Source organism: Ictidomys tridecemlineatus, chromosome 9, assembly GCF_052094955.1.
Source record: "Ictidomys tridecemlineatus isolate mIctTri1 chromosome 9, mIctTri1.hap1, whole genome shotgun sequence".
Taxonomy (NCBI): Eukaryota; Metazoa; Chordata; class Mammalia; order Rodentia; family Sciuridae; genus Ictidomys; species Ictidomys tridecemlineatus.
Genome location: NC_135485.1, coordinates 148,409,739 through 148,423,277, shown reverse-complemented (window position 1 = coordinate 148,423,277; position 13,539 = coordinate 148,409,739). Strand labels below are relative to the sequence as shown.

The following is a 13,539-nucleotide window of genomic DNA, read 5'->3' as shown; positions in this document are numbered from 1 at the left end:
AACCCGCCCTAGCTGTGGGCATCTCCCTAAGACCGCCGTTACTCTCTCCCTAACCAAGACAGCCGATGGGTGCTTCACACCTACTGCAAGTGCTTCCTGAACTAGGGAACACGCCCTAGCTGCGGACATCTCAGTAAGACCCCCGTTACTCTCTCCCTGACCAAGACAGCCGATGGGTGCTTCACACCTACTGCAAGTGCTTCCTGAACTAGGGAGCCCGCCCTAGCTGTGGGCATCTCCATAAGACCCCCGTTACTGTCTCCCTGACCAAGACAGCCGATGGGTGCTTCACACCTACTGCAAGTGCTTCCTGAACTAGGGAACCCGCCCTAGCTGCGGACATCTCCCTAAGACCCCCGTTACTCTCTCCCTGACCAAGACAGCAGATGGGTGCTTCACACCTACTGCAAGTGCTTCCTGAACTAGGGAGCCTGCCCTAGCTGCGGACATCTCCCTAAGACCCCCGTTACTCTCTCCCTAACCAAGACAGCCGATGGGTGGTTCACACCTACTGCAAGTGCTTCCTGAACTAGGGAGCCTGCCCTAGCTGCGGACATCTCCCTAAGACCCCCGTTCCTCTCTCCCTGACCAAGACAGCCGATGGGTGCTTCACACCTACTGCAAGTGCTTCCTGAACTAGGGAGCCCGCCCTAGCTGCGGACAGCTCCCTAAGACCCCCCCGTTACTCTCTCCCTCCCAAGTGGGGCTCAAACTCAGGGTGCTCTGCGGCCAGCACCTGCCACAATCTCACGCTCTGCCACCTAACCGCAGAACCTGTTTGCACTATAAATCTGTCCTGAGACTGATGCCTAGTCAGAACTCTCCAAATTATAGCCTGGAAAGTTCAATGACTCATTAATTCTCTCCAGAGGAATCGATTGCCCCCCCCCCTTTCCAGGAAAGCGATGGCAGTGGACAGCGCAGCTCTGCTGACTGTAAGCCTGCAGGCGGCCCGCGCCTGAGCAGGCAGGCGGGTGCAGCACCAGCTCCACCGGGACCCTGCAAGGGGACCCGGAGGACCCAGCGCCTGCCCTCACCCACACACATCGCCTGTGGGGGCTTCCAGCCAGGGGTCTGCTTTGAACAGTCCAGCTGGCCTCTGGCCCTCACTTCCAACATCGGGAACGACAAGGACCAGACCCACCAGCCAAAGGGCACCCAGAGGAAGAAGGAGACAAAGTCAGCAGACGAGACTTCAGGGACACTGGCTGGGCCAGCCAGCATAATGGAAAACAGGAGACTGCTCTTGACCAAGAGACCCAGGGACAACACCAGATGCACCCATGCCTTGGAGCACCTGTGTGAGCGCGGAGCTTACGGGAGTCAGAGCTAAGCATGACCACGTCAGTCAGGAGAATGACATCTGCTCTGCAGGACGATGTTCTCATTCCTAACACACTGCAGACTTGGAGATGTTAGAACAACTTTCTTTAAAACACTTCAAAGAGAGGGAAAACTGCAAAACAATTCCACAGACACCCGAGTAGCCAGGGCTGGAGGGTCAACGCTCACGCTCCAGCATCAAGGAGTACAGCTGACTGAACCGCTGAGCAGAAGGACCGTGACAAGGCCCCCCGGGCCCAGGGAGGCTCCGCAAGGTGCCGAGGGCCTCTTCTACAATTTAAAGCGTAGTATCAACTCTTAAAATATCCCCAACACAGTTTCAGATGAAGTTTTAAGTTTGTTATGCTCACGTTCAAAATCACAACAGAGGGATTAGGAGGTCTGCGGTCAGAACCACCACAGGTGACAAGGGAAGGCACCACCCGGGTCTCAGGCTGCATTCCCGTTTCCCACATGGGAATCATGTCCTGCCTGCCTTAACAACACCCTTTGCTCGCAGCACATTCCCAACAAATGAGCAAGACCTGCTCAAAGGTCAGACAACATTTGGGGATGAGAGTTCAAAGTGAGTTTTGAGACAGCAGCAGCGGTTTGATCAGATTGCCCCAGTCCCTGCCTGACAGTGCTGGTCCTTACCTGGGAGCCATCAGGCCTACCCTGGAAATCAGCAAGAACCTCAGCTCCTGCTGTCACGAGTCCCTGGGCTCATCATGAACAGAGCACACGGAGCACCCTGCAGGGGTGCCAAGACAGGGGCTCAGAGCTGGGCTTCCGACCTGCTCCAGGAAACATGCATTTCAACAAACACTGTCTTCCTTTGGGAAATAACAGGTTCAAAAATTCAAGCAAAACCAAACAAGAACAGTGAAAACAAACCTGAAGCCCAGCTGCCTACAGACCACTTCTGCGTCTGCGTTGTCCCACTGGTCGTCACAGATGGTGCCCCACTGGCCAGCATGGTAGAGCTCCACTCGCCCTTCATGCAGGCTGCGGCCGCCAGCCAGGCGGATGGCAGGCGATGCTGGGCCTGTGGACATGAGATGGACAGGTCAGCCTGCACCTTTGCATCATGGCTCTGTAAGCCTGGAGGGAGTCCATCTCCCTTCTCACTGGTACTTGTTAAGCTATAACATGTCTGAGTGGCATGCGTGTATAAACACACCTACCAGGGTACTCTTGACCCAGTGAGACTCCATGTTGAGTCACGCTCATTCAATAGCCCTTCACAGTGACAGTTTAGATCCAACTTCCGCACAAACTTAGAGACCAGAAAAGACACTGAAACCTGCAGACTACCAGCAGCATATTTGATCATGATGCTACTGTGGTGGAGACATTATTTACATCAACTTGAGCTTTATCAACATGCTAGCTATTAAAAATGGCATGTTTCTAACAATTGTCTTCAGGACAGAATTATTTTTATATCTGTAGAAATCAAGAAAAATCACCTCTCCTGCAGCAAGCTGGTGGACATGATGGCTGCAGGCTCCTCAGCCAACAGCCACCAAAGGGCAGGGTGCGGCTCAGCAGGAGAGGGCCTGGCTGCACTGACATACCAACACCAAACTTGAAGCAAAACTCCATTACAGAATGCGCATCTACCCACATTCCTTCTTTGTAATAAAGTTAAAACACATTGGTGAGCCAGGATGCAAACTGTAAAAGGAGAGGAACAGGGTCAGAATATGTGACCTCATGGTGATTAAAAATGAAAGTTTTATAAGTAATACATGTTTATTTTTCTTCTAAAAATATAAAATATACGGAAAAATTATGAAACAAAGTGGATGTTTCTTAAGTTAATGGTCCTCTCAACGGTAACTGTAGTGGGGGGGGGCGGGGATTCAAATAAAAACAGTTTGGAATCACCTACAACCAAGAACCTTCATGACACACTACCTTTCAGTTATCAATGTGACAGTTCATTTAAGATTTTTTTTTCTGTTTAGATAAGAAATCGTCAAAGGAGGGGCTGAGGTTGTGCCTCAGTTGTAGAACCCGTGCCTAACATGTGTGAGGCACCGACAGCACACATCAAATAAAAAACAACAACAAAAACAAAGGAAGAAAAAAAGAATGAAACGTATTATGTCCATTTATAACATAAAAAAATACAGAAATTGTCAAAGGATAAAAAATACAGAGATCACACAATAAATTTGGTTAACATCCTCATCATTATAACAAACTAAAAAAAAATCACGGGAAAGAAAATTCTGAAAACTAGTTCCTTATCATCTACATAAAATAAATAATATAAAACACGCTGCCATTATGATTGCTAAAATGACCTATGTTCAAAATAGAACTTCGTAAGTTTGTAAACAGCTAGAAGATCTATGTGATGTGACACAAACACAATTCGAAAACCAAAGAACACACCTAGGATCCTCACTGTGACTGGGGAGGCTCAGTGCTCACTGATCTCACTTCACCAACAGGTGACAAACTACCTTTCATTTATGACTGTGAAAATTTATTTAAGATTTTTTTATGTTCAGATAAGAAACTATCAAAGGGGGATAAAGTGCTGGGAGTCATCACTGCACCTGAGGCAGGCTCAGTGCTCACTGACTCCACTTCACCTTTAAGGGAGGGAGGTGCTGGGGTCATCACTGCACCTGAGGCAGGCTCAGTGCTCACTGACTCCACTTCACCTTTAAGGGAGGGAGGTGCTGGGGTCATCACTGCACCTGAGGCAGGCTCAGTGCTCACTGACTCCACTTCACCTTTAAGGGAGGGAGGTGCTGGGGTCATCACTGTACCTGAGGCAGGCTCAGTGCTCACTGACTCCACTTCACCTTTAAGGGAGGGAGGTGCTGGGGTCATCACTGTACCTGAGGCAGGCTCAGTGCTCACTGACTCCACTTCACTTTTAAGGGAGGGAGGTGCTGGGGTCATCACTGTACCTGAGGCAGGCTCAGTGCTCACTCTTCCCACTTCACCTTTAAGGGAGGGAGGTGCTGGGGTCATCACTGTACCTGAGGCAGGCTCAGTGCTCACTCTTCCCACTTCACCTTTAAGGGAGGGAGGTGCTGGGGTCATCACTGTACCTGAGGCAGGCTCAGTGCTCACTCTTCCCACTTCACCTTTAAGGGAGGGAGGTGCTGGGGTCATCACTGCACCTGAGGCAGGCTCAGTGCTCACTGACCCCACTTCACCTTGAAGGGAGGGAGGTGCTGGGCTCATCACTGTTCCTGAGGCAGGCTCAGTGCTCACTGACCCCACTTCACCTTTAAGGGAGGGAGGTGCTGGGGTCATCACTGCACCTGAGGCAGGCTCAGTGCTCACTGACCCCACTTCACCTTTAAGGGAGGGAGGTGCTGGGGTCATCACTGCACCTGAGGCAGGCTCAGTGCTCACTGACCCCACTTCACCTTTAAGGGAGGGAGGTGCTGGGGTCATCACTGTACCTGAGGCAAGCTCAGTGCTCACTCTTCCCACTTCACCTTTAAGGGAGGGAGGTGCTGGGGTCATCACTGTACCTGAGGCAGGCTCAGTGCTCACTGACCCCACTTCACCTTTAAGGGAGGGAGGTGCTGGGGTCATCAATGTACCTGAGGCAGGCTCAGTGCTCACTGACCCCACTTCACCTTTAAGGGAGGGAGGTGCTGGGTTCATCACTGTACCTGAGGCAGGCTCAGTGCTCACTCTTCCCACTTCACCTTTAAGGGAGGGAGGTGTTGGGGTCATCAATGTACCTGAGGCAGACTCTGCTCAGTGACCCCACTTCACCTTTAAGGGAGGGAGGTGCTGGGGTCATCACTGTACCTGAGGCAGGCTCAGTGCTCACTGTCCACACTTCACCTTTAAGGGAAGGAGGTGCTGGGGTCATCACTGTACCTGAGGCAGGCTCAGTGCTCACTGACTCCACTTCACCTTTAAGGGAGGTGCTGGGGTCATCACTGTACCTGAGGCAGGCTCAGTGCTCACTCTTCCCACTTCACCTTTAAGGGAGGGAGGTGCTGGGGTCATCAATGTACCTGAGGCAGGCTCAGTGCTCACTCTTCCCACTTCACCTTTAAGGGAGGGAGGTGCTGGGGTCATCACTGTACCTGAGGCAGGCTCAGTGCTCACTGACCCCACTTCACCTTTAAGGGAGGGAGGTGCTGGGGTCATCCCTGTACCTGAGGCAGGCTCACTGCTCACTGACTCCACTTCACCTTTAAGGGAGGGAGGTGCTGGGGTCATCACTGTACCTGAGGCAGGCTCAGTGCTCACTGACCCCACTTCACCTTTAAGGGAGGGAGGTGCTGGGGTCATCACTGTACCTGAGGCAGGCTCAGTGCTCACTGACTCCACTTCACCTTTAAGGGATGGAGGTGCTGGGGTCATCACTGTACCTGAGGCAGGCTCAGTGCTCACTGACCCCACTTCAACTTTAAGGGGGGGAGGTGCTGGGGTCATCACTGTACCTGAGGCAGGCTCAGTGCTCACTCTTCCCACTTCACCTTTAAGGGAGGGAGGTGCTGGGCTCATCACTGTACCTGAGGCAGGCTCAGTGCTCACTGACCCCACTTCACCTTTAAGGGAGGGAGGTGCTGGGATCATCACTGTTCCTGAGGCAGGCTCAGTGCTCACTCTTCCCACTTCACCTTTAAGGGAGGGAGGTGCTGAGGTCATCACTGCACCTGAGGCAGGCTCAGTGCTCACTGTTCCCACTTCACCTTTAAGGGAGGGAGGTGCTGGGGTCATCACTGTACCTGAGGCAGGCTCAGTGCTCACTCTTCCCACTTCACCTTTAAGGGGGGGAGGTGCTGGGTCATCACTGCACCTGAGGCAGGCTCAGTGCTCACTGACCCCACTTCACCTTTAAGGGAGGGAGGTGCTGGGGTCATCACTGCACCTGAGGCAGGCTCAGTGCTCACTGACCCCACTTCACCTTTAAGGGACTGAGGTGCTGGGCTCATCACTGTACCTGAGGCAGGTTCAGTGCTCACTGACCCCACTTCACCTTTAAGGGAGGGAGGTGCTGGGGTCATCACTGTACCTGAGACAGGCTCAGTGCTCACTCTTCCCACTTCACCTTTAAGGGAGGGAGGTGCTGGGGTCATCACTGTACCTGAGGCAGGCTCAGTGCTCACTCTTCCCACTTCACCTTTAAGGGGGGGAGGTGCTGGGTCATCACTGCACCTGAGGCAGGCTCAGTGCTCACTGACCCCACTTCACGTTTAAGGGAGGGAGGTGCTGGGGTCATCACTGCACCTGAGGCAGGCTCACTGCTCACTGACCCCACTTCACCTTTAAGGGACTGAGGTGCTGAGGTCATCACTGCACCTGAGGCAAGCTCAGTGCTCACTGACCCCACTTCACCTTTAAGGGAGGGAGGTGCTGGGGTCATCACTGTACCTGAGGCAGGCTCAGTGCTCACTGACCCCACTTCACCTTTAAGGGAGGGAGGTGCTGGGTCATCACTGTACCTGAGGCAGGCTCAGTGCTCACTGACCCCACTTCACCTTTAAGGGAAGAGGTGCTGGTGTCATCACTGTACCTGAGGCAGGCTCAGTGCTCACTCTTCCCACTTCACCTTTAAGGGAGGGAGGTGCTGGGGTCATCACTGTACCTGAGGCTGGCTCAGTGCTCACTGACCCCACTTCACCTTTAAGGGAGGGAGGTGCTGGGGTCATCACTGTACCTGAGGCAGGCTTAGTGCTCACTGACCCCACTTCACCTTTAAGGGGGGGAGGTGCTGGGGTCATCACTGTACCTGAGGCAGGCTCAGTGCTCACTCTTCCCACTTCACCTTTAAGGGAGGGAGGTGCTGGGGTCATCACTGTACCTGAGGCAGGCTCAGTGCTCACTGACCCCACTTCACCTTGAAGGGAGGGAGGTGCTGAGGTCATCACTGTACCTGAGGCAGGCTCAGTGCTCACTGACCCCACTTCACCTTTAAGGGAGGGAGGTGCTGGGGTCATCCCTGTACCTGAGGCAGGCTCAGTGCTCACTCTTCCCACTTCACCTTTAAGGGAGGGAGGTGCTGGGGTCATCACTGTACCTGAGACAGGCTCAGTGCTCACTCTTCCCACTTCACCTTTAAGGGGGGGAGGTGCTGGGGTCATCACTGCACCTGAGGCAGGCTCAGTGCTCACTGTTCCCACTTCACCTTTAAGGGGGGGAGGTGCTGGGGTCATCACTGCACCTGAGGCAGGCTCAGTGCTCACTGACCCCACTTCACCTTTAAGGGAGGGAGGTGCTGAGGTCATCACTGTACCTGAGGCAGGCTCAGTGCTCACTGACCCCACTTCACCTTTAAGGGATGGAGGTGCTGGAGTCATCACTGTACCTGAGGCAGGCTCAGTGCTCACTCTTCCCACTTCACCTTTAAGGGAGGGAGGTGCTGGGGTCATCACTGTACCTGAGGCAGGCTCAGTGCTCACTCTTCCCACTTCACCTTTAAGAGAGGGAGGTGCTGGGGTCATCACTGTACCTGAGGCAGGCTCAGTGCTCACTGACCCCACTTCACCTTGAAGGGAGGGAGGTGCTGGGCTCATCACTGTACCTGAGGCAGGCTCAGTGCTCACTGACCCCACTTCACCTTTAAGGGAGGGAGGTGCTGGGGTCATCACTGTACCTGAGGCAGGCTCAGTGCTCACTCTTCCCACTTCACCTTTAAGGGACAGAGGTGCTGGGGGCATCACTGTACCTGAGGCAGGCTCAGTGCTCACTGACCCCACTTCACCTTTAAGGGAGGGAGGTGCTGGGGTCATCACTGTACCTGAGGCAGACTCAGTGCTCACTGACCCCACTTCACCTTTAAGGGAGGGAGGTGCTGGGGTCATCACTGTACCTGAGACAGGCTCAGTGCTCACTCTTCCCACTTCACCTTTAAGGGAGGGAGGTGCTGGGGTCCTCACTGTACCTGAGGCAGGATCAGTGCTCACTGACCCCACTTCACCTTTAAGGGGAGGAGGTGCTGGGGTCATCACTGCACCTGAGGCAGGCTCAGTGCTCACTGACCCCACTTCACCTTTAAGGGAGGTGCTGGGGTCCTCACTGTACCTGAGGCAGGCTCAGTGCTCACTGACCCCACTTCACCTTTAAGGGACTGAGGTGCTGGTGTCATCCCTGTACCTGAGGCAGGCTCACTGCTCACTGACTCCACTTCACCTTTAAGGGAGGGAGGTGCTGGGGTCATCACTGTACCTGAGGCAGGCTCAGTGCTCACTGACCCCACTTCACCTTTAAGGGAGGGAGGTGCTGGGGTCATCACTGTACCTGAGACAGGCTCAGTGCTCACTGACCCCACTTCACCTTTAAGGGAGGGAGGTGCTGAGGTCATCACTGTACCTGAGACAGGCTCAGTGCTCACTGACTCCACTTCACCTTTAAGGGAGGGAGGTGCTGGGTTCATCACTGTACCTGAGGCAGGCTCAGTGCTCACTCTTCCCACTTCACCTTTAAGGGAGGGAGGTGCTGGGGTCATCAATGTACCTGAGGCAGGCTCAGTGCTCACTGACTCCACTTCACCTTTAAGGGAGGGAGGTGCTGGGTTCATCACTGTACCTGAGGCAGGCTCAGTGCTCACTCTTCCCACTTCACCTTTAAGGGAGGGAGGTGTTGGGGTCATCAATGTACCTGAGGCAGACTCTGCTCAGTGACCCCACTTCACCTTTAAGGGAGGGAGGTGCTGGGGTCATCACTGTACCTGAGGCAGGCTCAGTGCTCACTGTCCACACTTCACCTTTAAGGGAAGGAGGTGCTGGGGTCATCACTGTACCTGAGGCAGGCTCAGTGCTCACTGACTCCACTTCACCTTTAAGGGAGGTGCTGGGGTCATCACTGTACCTGAGGCAGGCTCAGTGCTCACTCTTCCCACTTCACCTTTAAGGGAGGGAGGTGCTGGGGTCATCAATGTACCTGAGGCAGGCTCAGTGCTCACTCTTCCCACTTCACCTTTAAGGGAGGGAGGTGCTGGGGTCATCACTGTACCTGAGGCAGGCTCAGTGCTCACTGACCCCACTTCACCTTTAAGGGAGGGAGGTGCTGGGTCATCACTGTACCTGAGGCAGGCTCAGTGCTCACTGACTCCACTTCACCTTTAAGGGAGGTGCTGGGGTCATCACTGTACCTGAGGCAGGCTCAGTGCTCACTCTTCCCACTTCACCTTTAAGGGAGGGAGGTGCTGGTGTCATCCCTGTACCTGAGGCAGGCTCACTGCTCACTGACTCCACTTCACCTTTAAGGGAGGGAGGTGCTGGGGTCATCACTGTACCTGAGGCAGGCTCAGTGCTCACTGACCCCACTTCACCTTTAAGGGAGGGAGGTGCTGGGGTCATCACTGTACCTGAGGCAGGCTCAGTGCTCACTGACTCCACTTCACCTTTAAGGGATGGAGGTGCTGGGGTCATCACTGTACCTGAGGCAGGCTCAGTGCTCACTGACCCCACTTCACCTTTAAGGGAGGGAGGTGCTGGGGTCATCACTGTACCTGAGGCAGGCTCAGTGCTCACTCTTCCCACTTCACCTTTAAGGGGGGGAGGTGCTGGGTCATCACTGCACCTGAGGCAGGCTCAGTGCTCACTGACCCCACTTCACCTTTAAGGGAGGGAGGTGCTGGGGTCATCACTGCACCTGAGGCAGGCTCAGTGCTCACTGACCCCACTTCACCTTTAAGGGACTGAGGTGCTGGGCTCATCACTGTACCTGAGGCAGGCTCAGTGCTCACTGACCCCACTTCACCTTTAAGGGAGGGAGGTGCTGGGGTCATCACTGTACCTGAGACAGGCTCAGTGCTCACTCTTCCCACTTCACCTTTAAGGGAGGGAGGTGCTGGGGTCATCACTGTACCTGAGGCAGGCTCAGTGCTCACTCTTCCCACTTCACCTTTAAGGGGGGGAGGTGCTGGGTCATCACTGCACCTGAGGCAGGCTCAGTGCTCACTGACCCCACTTCACCTTTAAGGGAGGGAGGTGCTGGTGTCATCACTGCACCTGAGGCAGGCTCAGTGCTCACTGACCCCACTTCACCTTTAAGGGACTGAGGTGCTGAGGTCATCACTGCACCTGAGGCAAGCTCAGTGCTCACTGACCCCACTTCACCTTTAAGGGAGAGAGGTGCTGGGGTCATCACTGTACCTGAGGCAGGCTCAGTGCTCACTGACCCCACTTCACCTTTAAGGGAGGGAGGTGCTGGGTCATCACTGTACCTGAGGCAGGCTCAGTGCTCACTGACCCCACTTCACCTTTAAGGGAAGAGGTGCTGGTGTCATCACTGTACCTGAGGCAGGCTCAGTGCTCACTCTTCCCACTTCACCTTTAAGTGAGGGAGGTGCTGGGGTCATCACTGTACCTGAGGCTGGCTCAGTGCTCACTGACCCCACTTCACCTTTAAGGGAGGGAGGTGCTGGGGTCATCACTGTACCTGAGGCAGGCTCAGTGCTCACTCTTCCCACTTCACCTTTAAGGGGGGGAGGTGCTGGGTCATCACTGCACCTGAGGCAGGCTCAGTGCTCACTGACCCCACTTCACCTTTAAGGGAGGTGCTGGGGTCATCACTGTACCTGAGGCAGGCTCAGTGCTCACTCTTCCCACTTCACCTTTAAGGGAGGGAGGTGCTGGGGTCATCAATGTACCTGAGGCAGGCTCAGTGCTCACTGACCCCACTTCACCTTTAAGGGGGGGAGGTGCTGGGGTCATCACTGTACCTGAGGCAGGCTCAGTGCTCACTCTTCCCACTTCACCTTTAAGGGAGGGAGGTGCTGGGGTCATCACTGTACCTGAGGCAGGCTCAGTGCTCACTGACCCCACTTCACCTTTAAGGGAGGGAGGTGCTGAGGTCATCACTGTACCTGAGGCAGGCTCAGTGCTCACTGACCCCACTTCACCTTTAAGGGAGGGAGGTGCTGGGGTCATCCCTGTACCTGAGACAGGCTCAGTGCTCACTCTTCCCACTTCACCTTTAAGGGAGGGAGGTGCTGGGGTCATCACTGTACCTGAGACAGGCTCAGTGCTCACTCTTCCCACTTCACCTTTAAGGGGGGGAGGTGCTGGGGTCATCACTGCACCTGAGGCAGGCTCAGTGCTCACTGTTCCCACTTCACCTTTAAGGGAGGGAGGTGCTGGGGTCATCACTGTACCTGAGGCAGGCTCAGTGCTCACTGACCCCACTTCACCTTTAAGGGAGGGAGGTGCTGGGGTCATCACTGTACCTGAGGCTGGCTCAGTGCTCACTCTTCCCACTTCACCTTTAAGGGATGGAGGTGCTGGAGTCATCACTGTACCTGAGGCAGGCTCAGTGCTCACTCTTCCCACTTCACCTTTAAGGGAGGGAGGTGCTGGGGTCATCACTGCACCTGAGGCAGGCTCAGTGCTCACTGTTCCCACTTCACCTTTAAGGGAGGGAGGTGCTGGGGTCATCAATGTACCTGAGGCAGGCTCAGTGCTCACTAACCACACTTCACCTTTAAGGGAGGGAGGTGCTGGGGTCCTCACTGTACCTGAGGCTGGCTCAGTGCTCACTCTTCCCACTTCACCTTTAAGGGAGGGAGGTGCTGGGCTCATCACTGTACCTGAGGCAGGCTCAGTGCTCACTGACCCCACTTCACCTTTAAGGGGGGGAGGTGCTGGGGTCATCACTGCACCTGAGGCAGGCTCAGTGCTCACTCTTCCCACTTCACCTTTAAGGGAGGGAGGTGCTGGGCTCATCACTGTACCTGAGGCAGGCTCAGTGCTCACTCTTCCCACTTCACCTTTAAGGGAGGGAGGTGCTGGGGTCATCACTGCACCTGAGGCAGGCTCAGTGCTCACTGACCCCACTTCACCTTTAAGGGAGGGAGGTGCTGGAGTCATCACTGTACCTGAGGCAGGCTCAGTGCTCACTGACTCCACTTCACCTTTAAGGGAGGGAGGTGCTGGGGTCATCACTGCACCTGAGGCAGGCTCAGTGCTCACTGACCCCACTTCACCTTTAAGGGAGGGAGGTGCTGGGGTCATCACTGTACCTGAGGCAGCTCAGTGCTCACTCTTCCCACTTCACCTTTAAGGGAGGGAGGTGCTGGGGTCATCACTGTACCTGAGGCAGGCTCAGTGCTCACTGACCCCACTTCACCTTTAAGGGAGGGAGGGCTGGGGTCATCACTGTACCTGAGGCAGGCTCAGTGCTCACTGACCCCACTTCACCTTTAAGGGAGGGAGGTACTGAGGTCATCACTGCACCTGAGGCAGGCTCAGTGCTCACTCTTCCTACTTCACCTTTAAGGGAGGGAGGTGCTGGGGTCATCACTGTACCTGAGGCAGGCTCAGTGCTCACTGACCCCACTTCACCTTTAATGCAGGTGCTTGCTTACTCCCCCGCACTGTCTCAAGTTCTCTCTGAGTCTACCATATCAGAATATTTTTTCAGTGTTATCTTTTTTCCTGTCTGTTTTTTGTAGGTTTTTTATCAATGGCCTGAAAATGACAGTTAAGAAGAAAATAAGTGGATGGGTAGGTCACAAAGGGCAGAGAGAATAACGTTATGCAGCCTCACTAACACAGCGTGTCTCTTCAAGATTTACTTGTTTGCAGTGTGAGATGTGTTCTAACTCACACTGACCACGGAATTGAACACCAGTGTGCCCTGATTCACATCAGCATCAACAGTCCTTGCTCGTGTGCCATCAAGGAGAATGAAGGAAGCATGGAGACCTACCGTCTTGGTGACTGGGTGGTCACATCTGCGCCAGGCCCCTCGGCCCCTCAGCATCGCTGTCACTGGACTCTCTGTGTCTCCTGGCGGGAGCCTTTGTGTTTCCCCTGACAACTCCTTCTCACAGAAGCCATGCCCTGGCCATGTGGCCTGCCTTGTCCTGGGACACCTGGCCTGCTGCTCCCCACCACCAGAATGCAAAAAGGGACCCTGGGCACAGGTGGTGCCCCGTTGTGGTGATACTCTGGAACATTCCGCGCCCCAGGGAAAGCAGGCACCGTCTTCAGGCAGCTGAGCTCCGTCAGACACATCGCGTCTTTGCAGGTCTCCCAGCCCCCGAGCACACACACCCGGTGTGGAGCTCAAGAAGCCTGACCACGTTAACAGCCAAGGAAGAATCCGGCATGTGGCTGTGCTCCATTACACAAGCACCTCATTTCGCTTCCGTGGCTACATTTTTTTTTAATATTTATTTTTTTGTAATTGTACACAGTAACTTCTAATCAATTTATTTATTTTTATGTGGTGCTGAGGATCGAACCAGGGCCTTGCACATGCGAGGCGAGC

The 13,539-nt window shown here is 54.5% G+C and overlaps 1 protein-coding gene across 1 annotated transcript in view; it reads right to left on the bottom strand.

The window, feature by feature from the left end:
* Positions 1–13,539, bottom strand: part of Prss12 (serine protease 12) — a 70,821-nt gene that overhangs the window by 39,291 nt on the left and 17,991 nt on the right. The window contains 1 exon segment of the mRNA XM_078022190.1: positions 2,221–2,371. Within this exon segment, the coding sequence (XP_077878316.1) occupies positions 2,221–2,371 (151 nt within the window).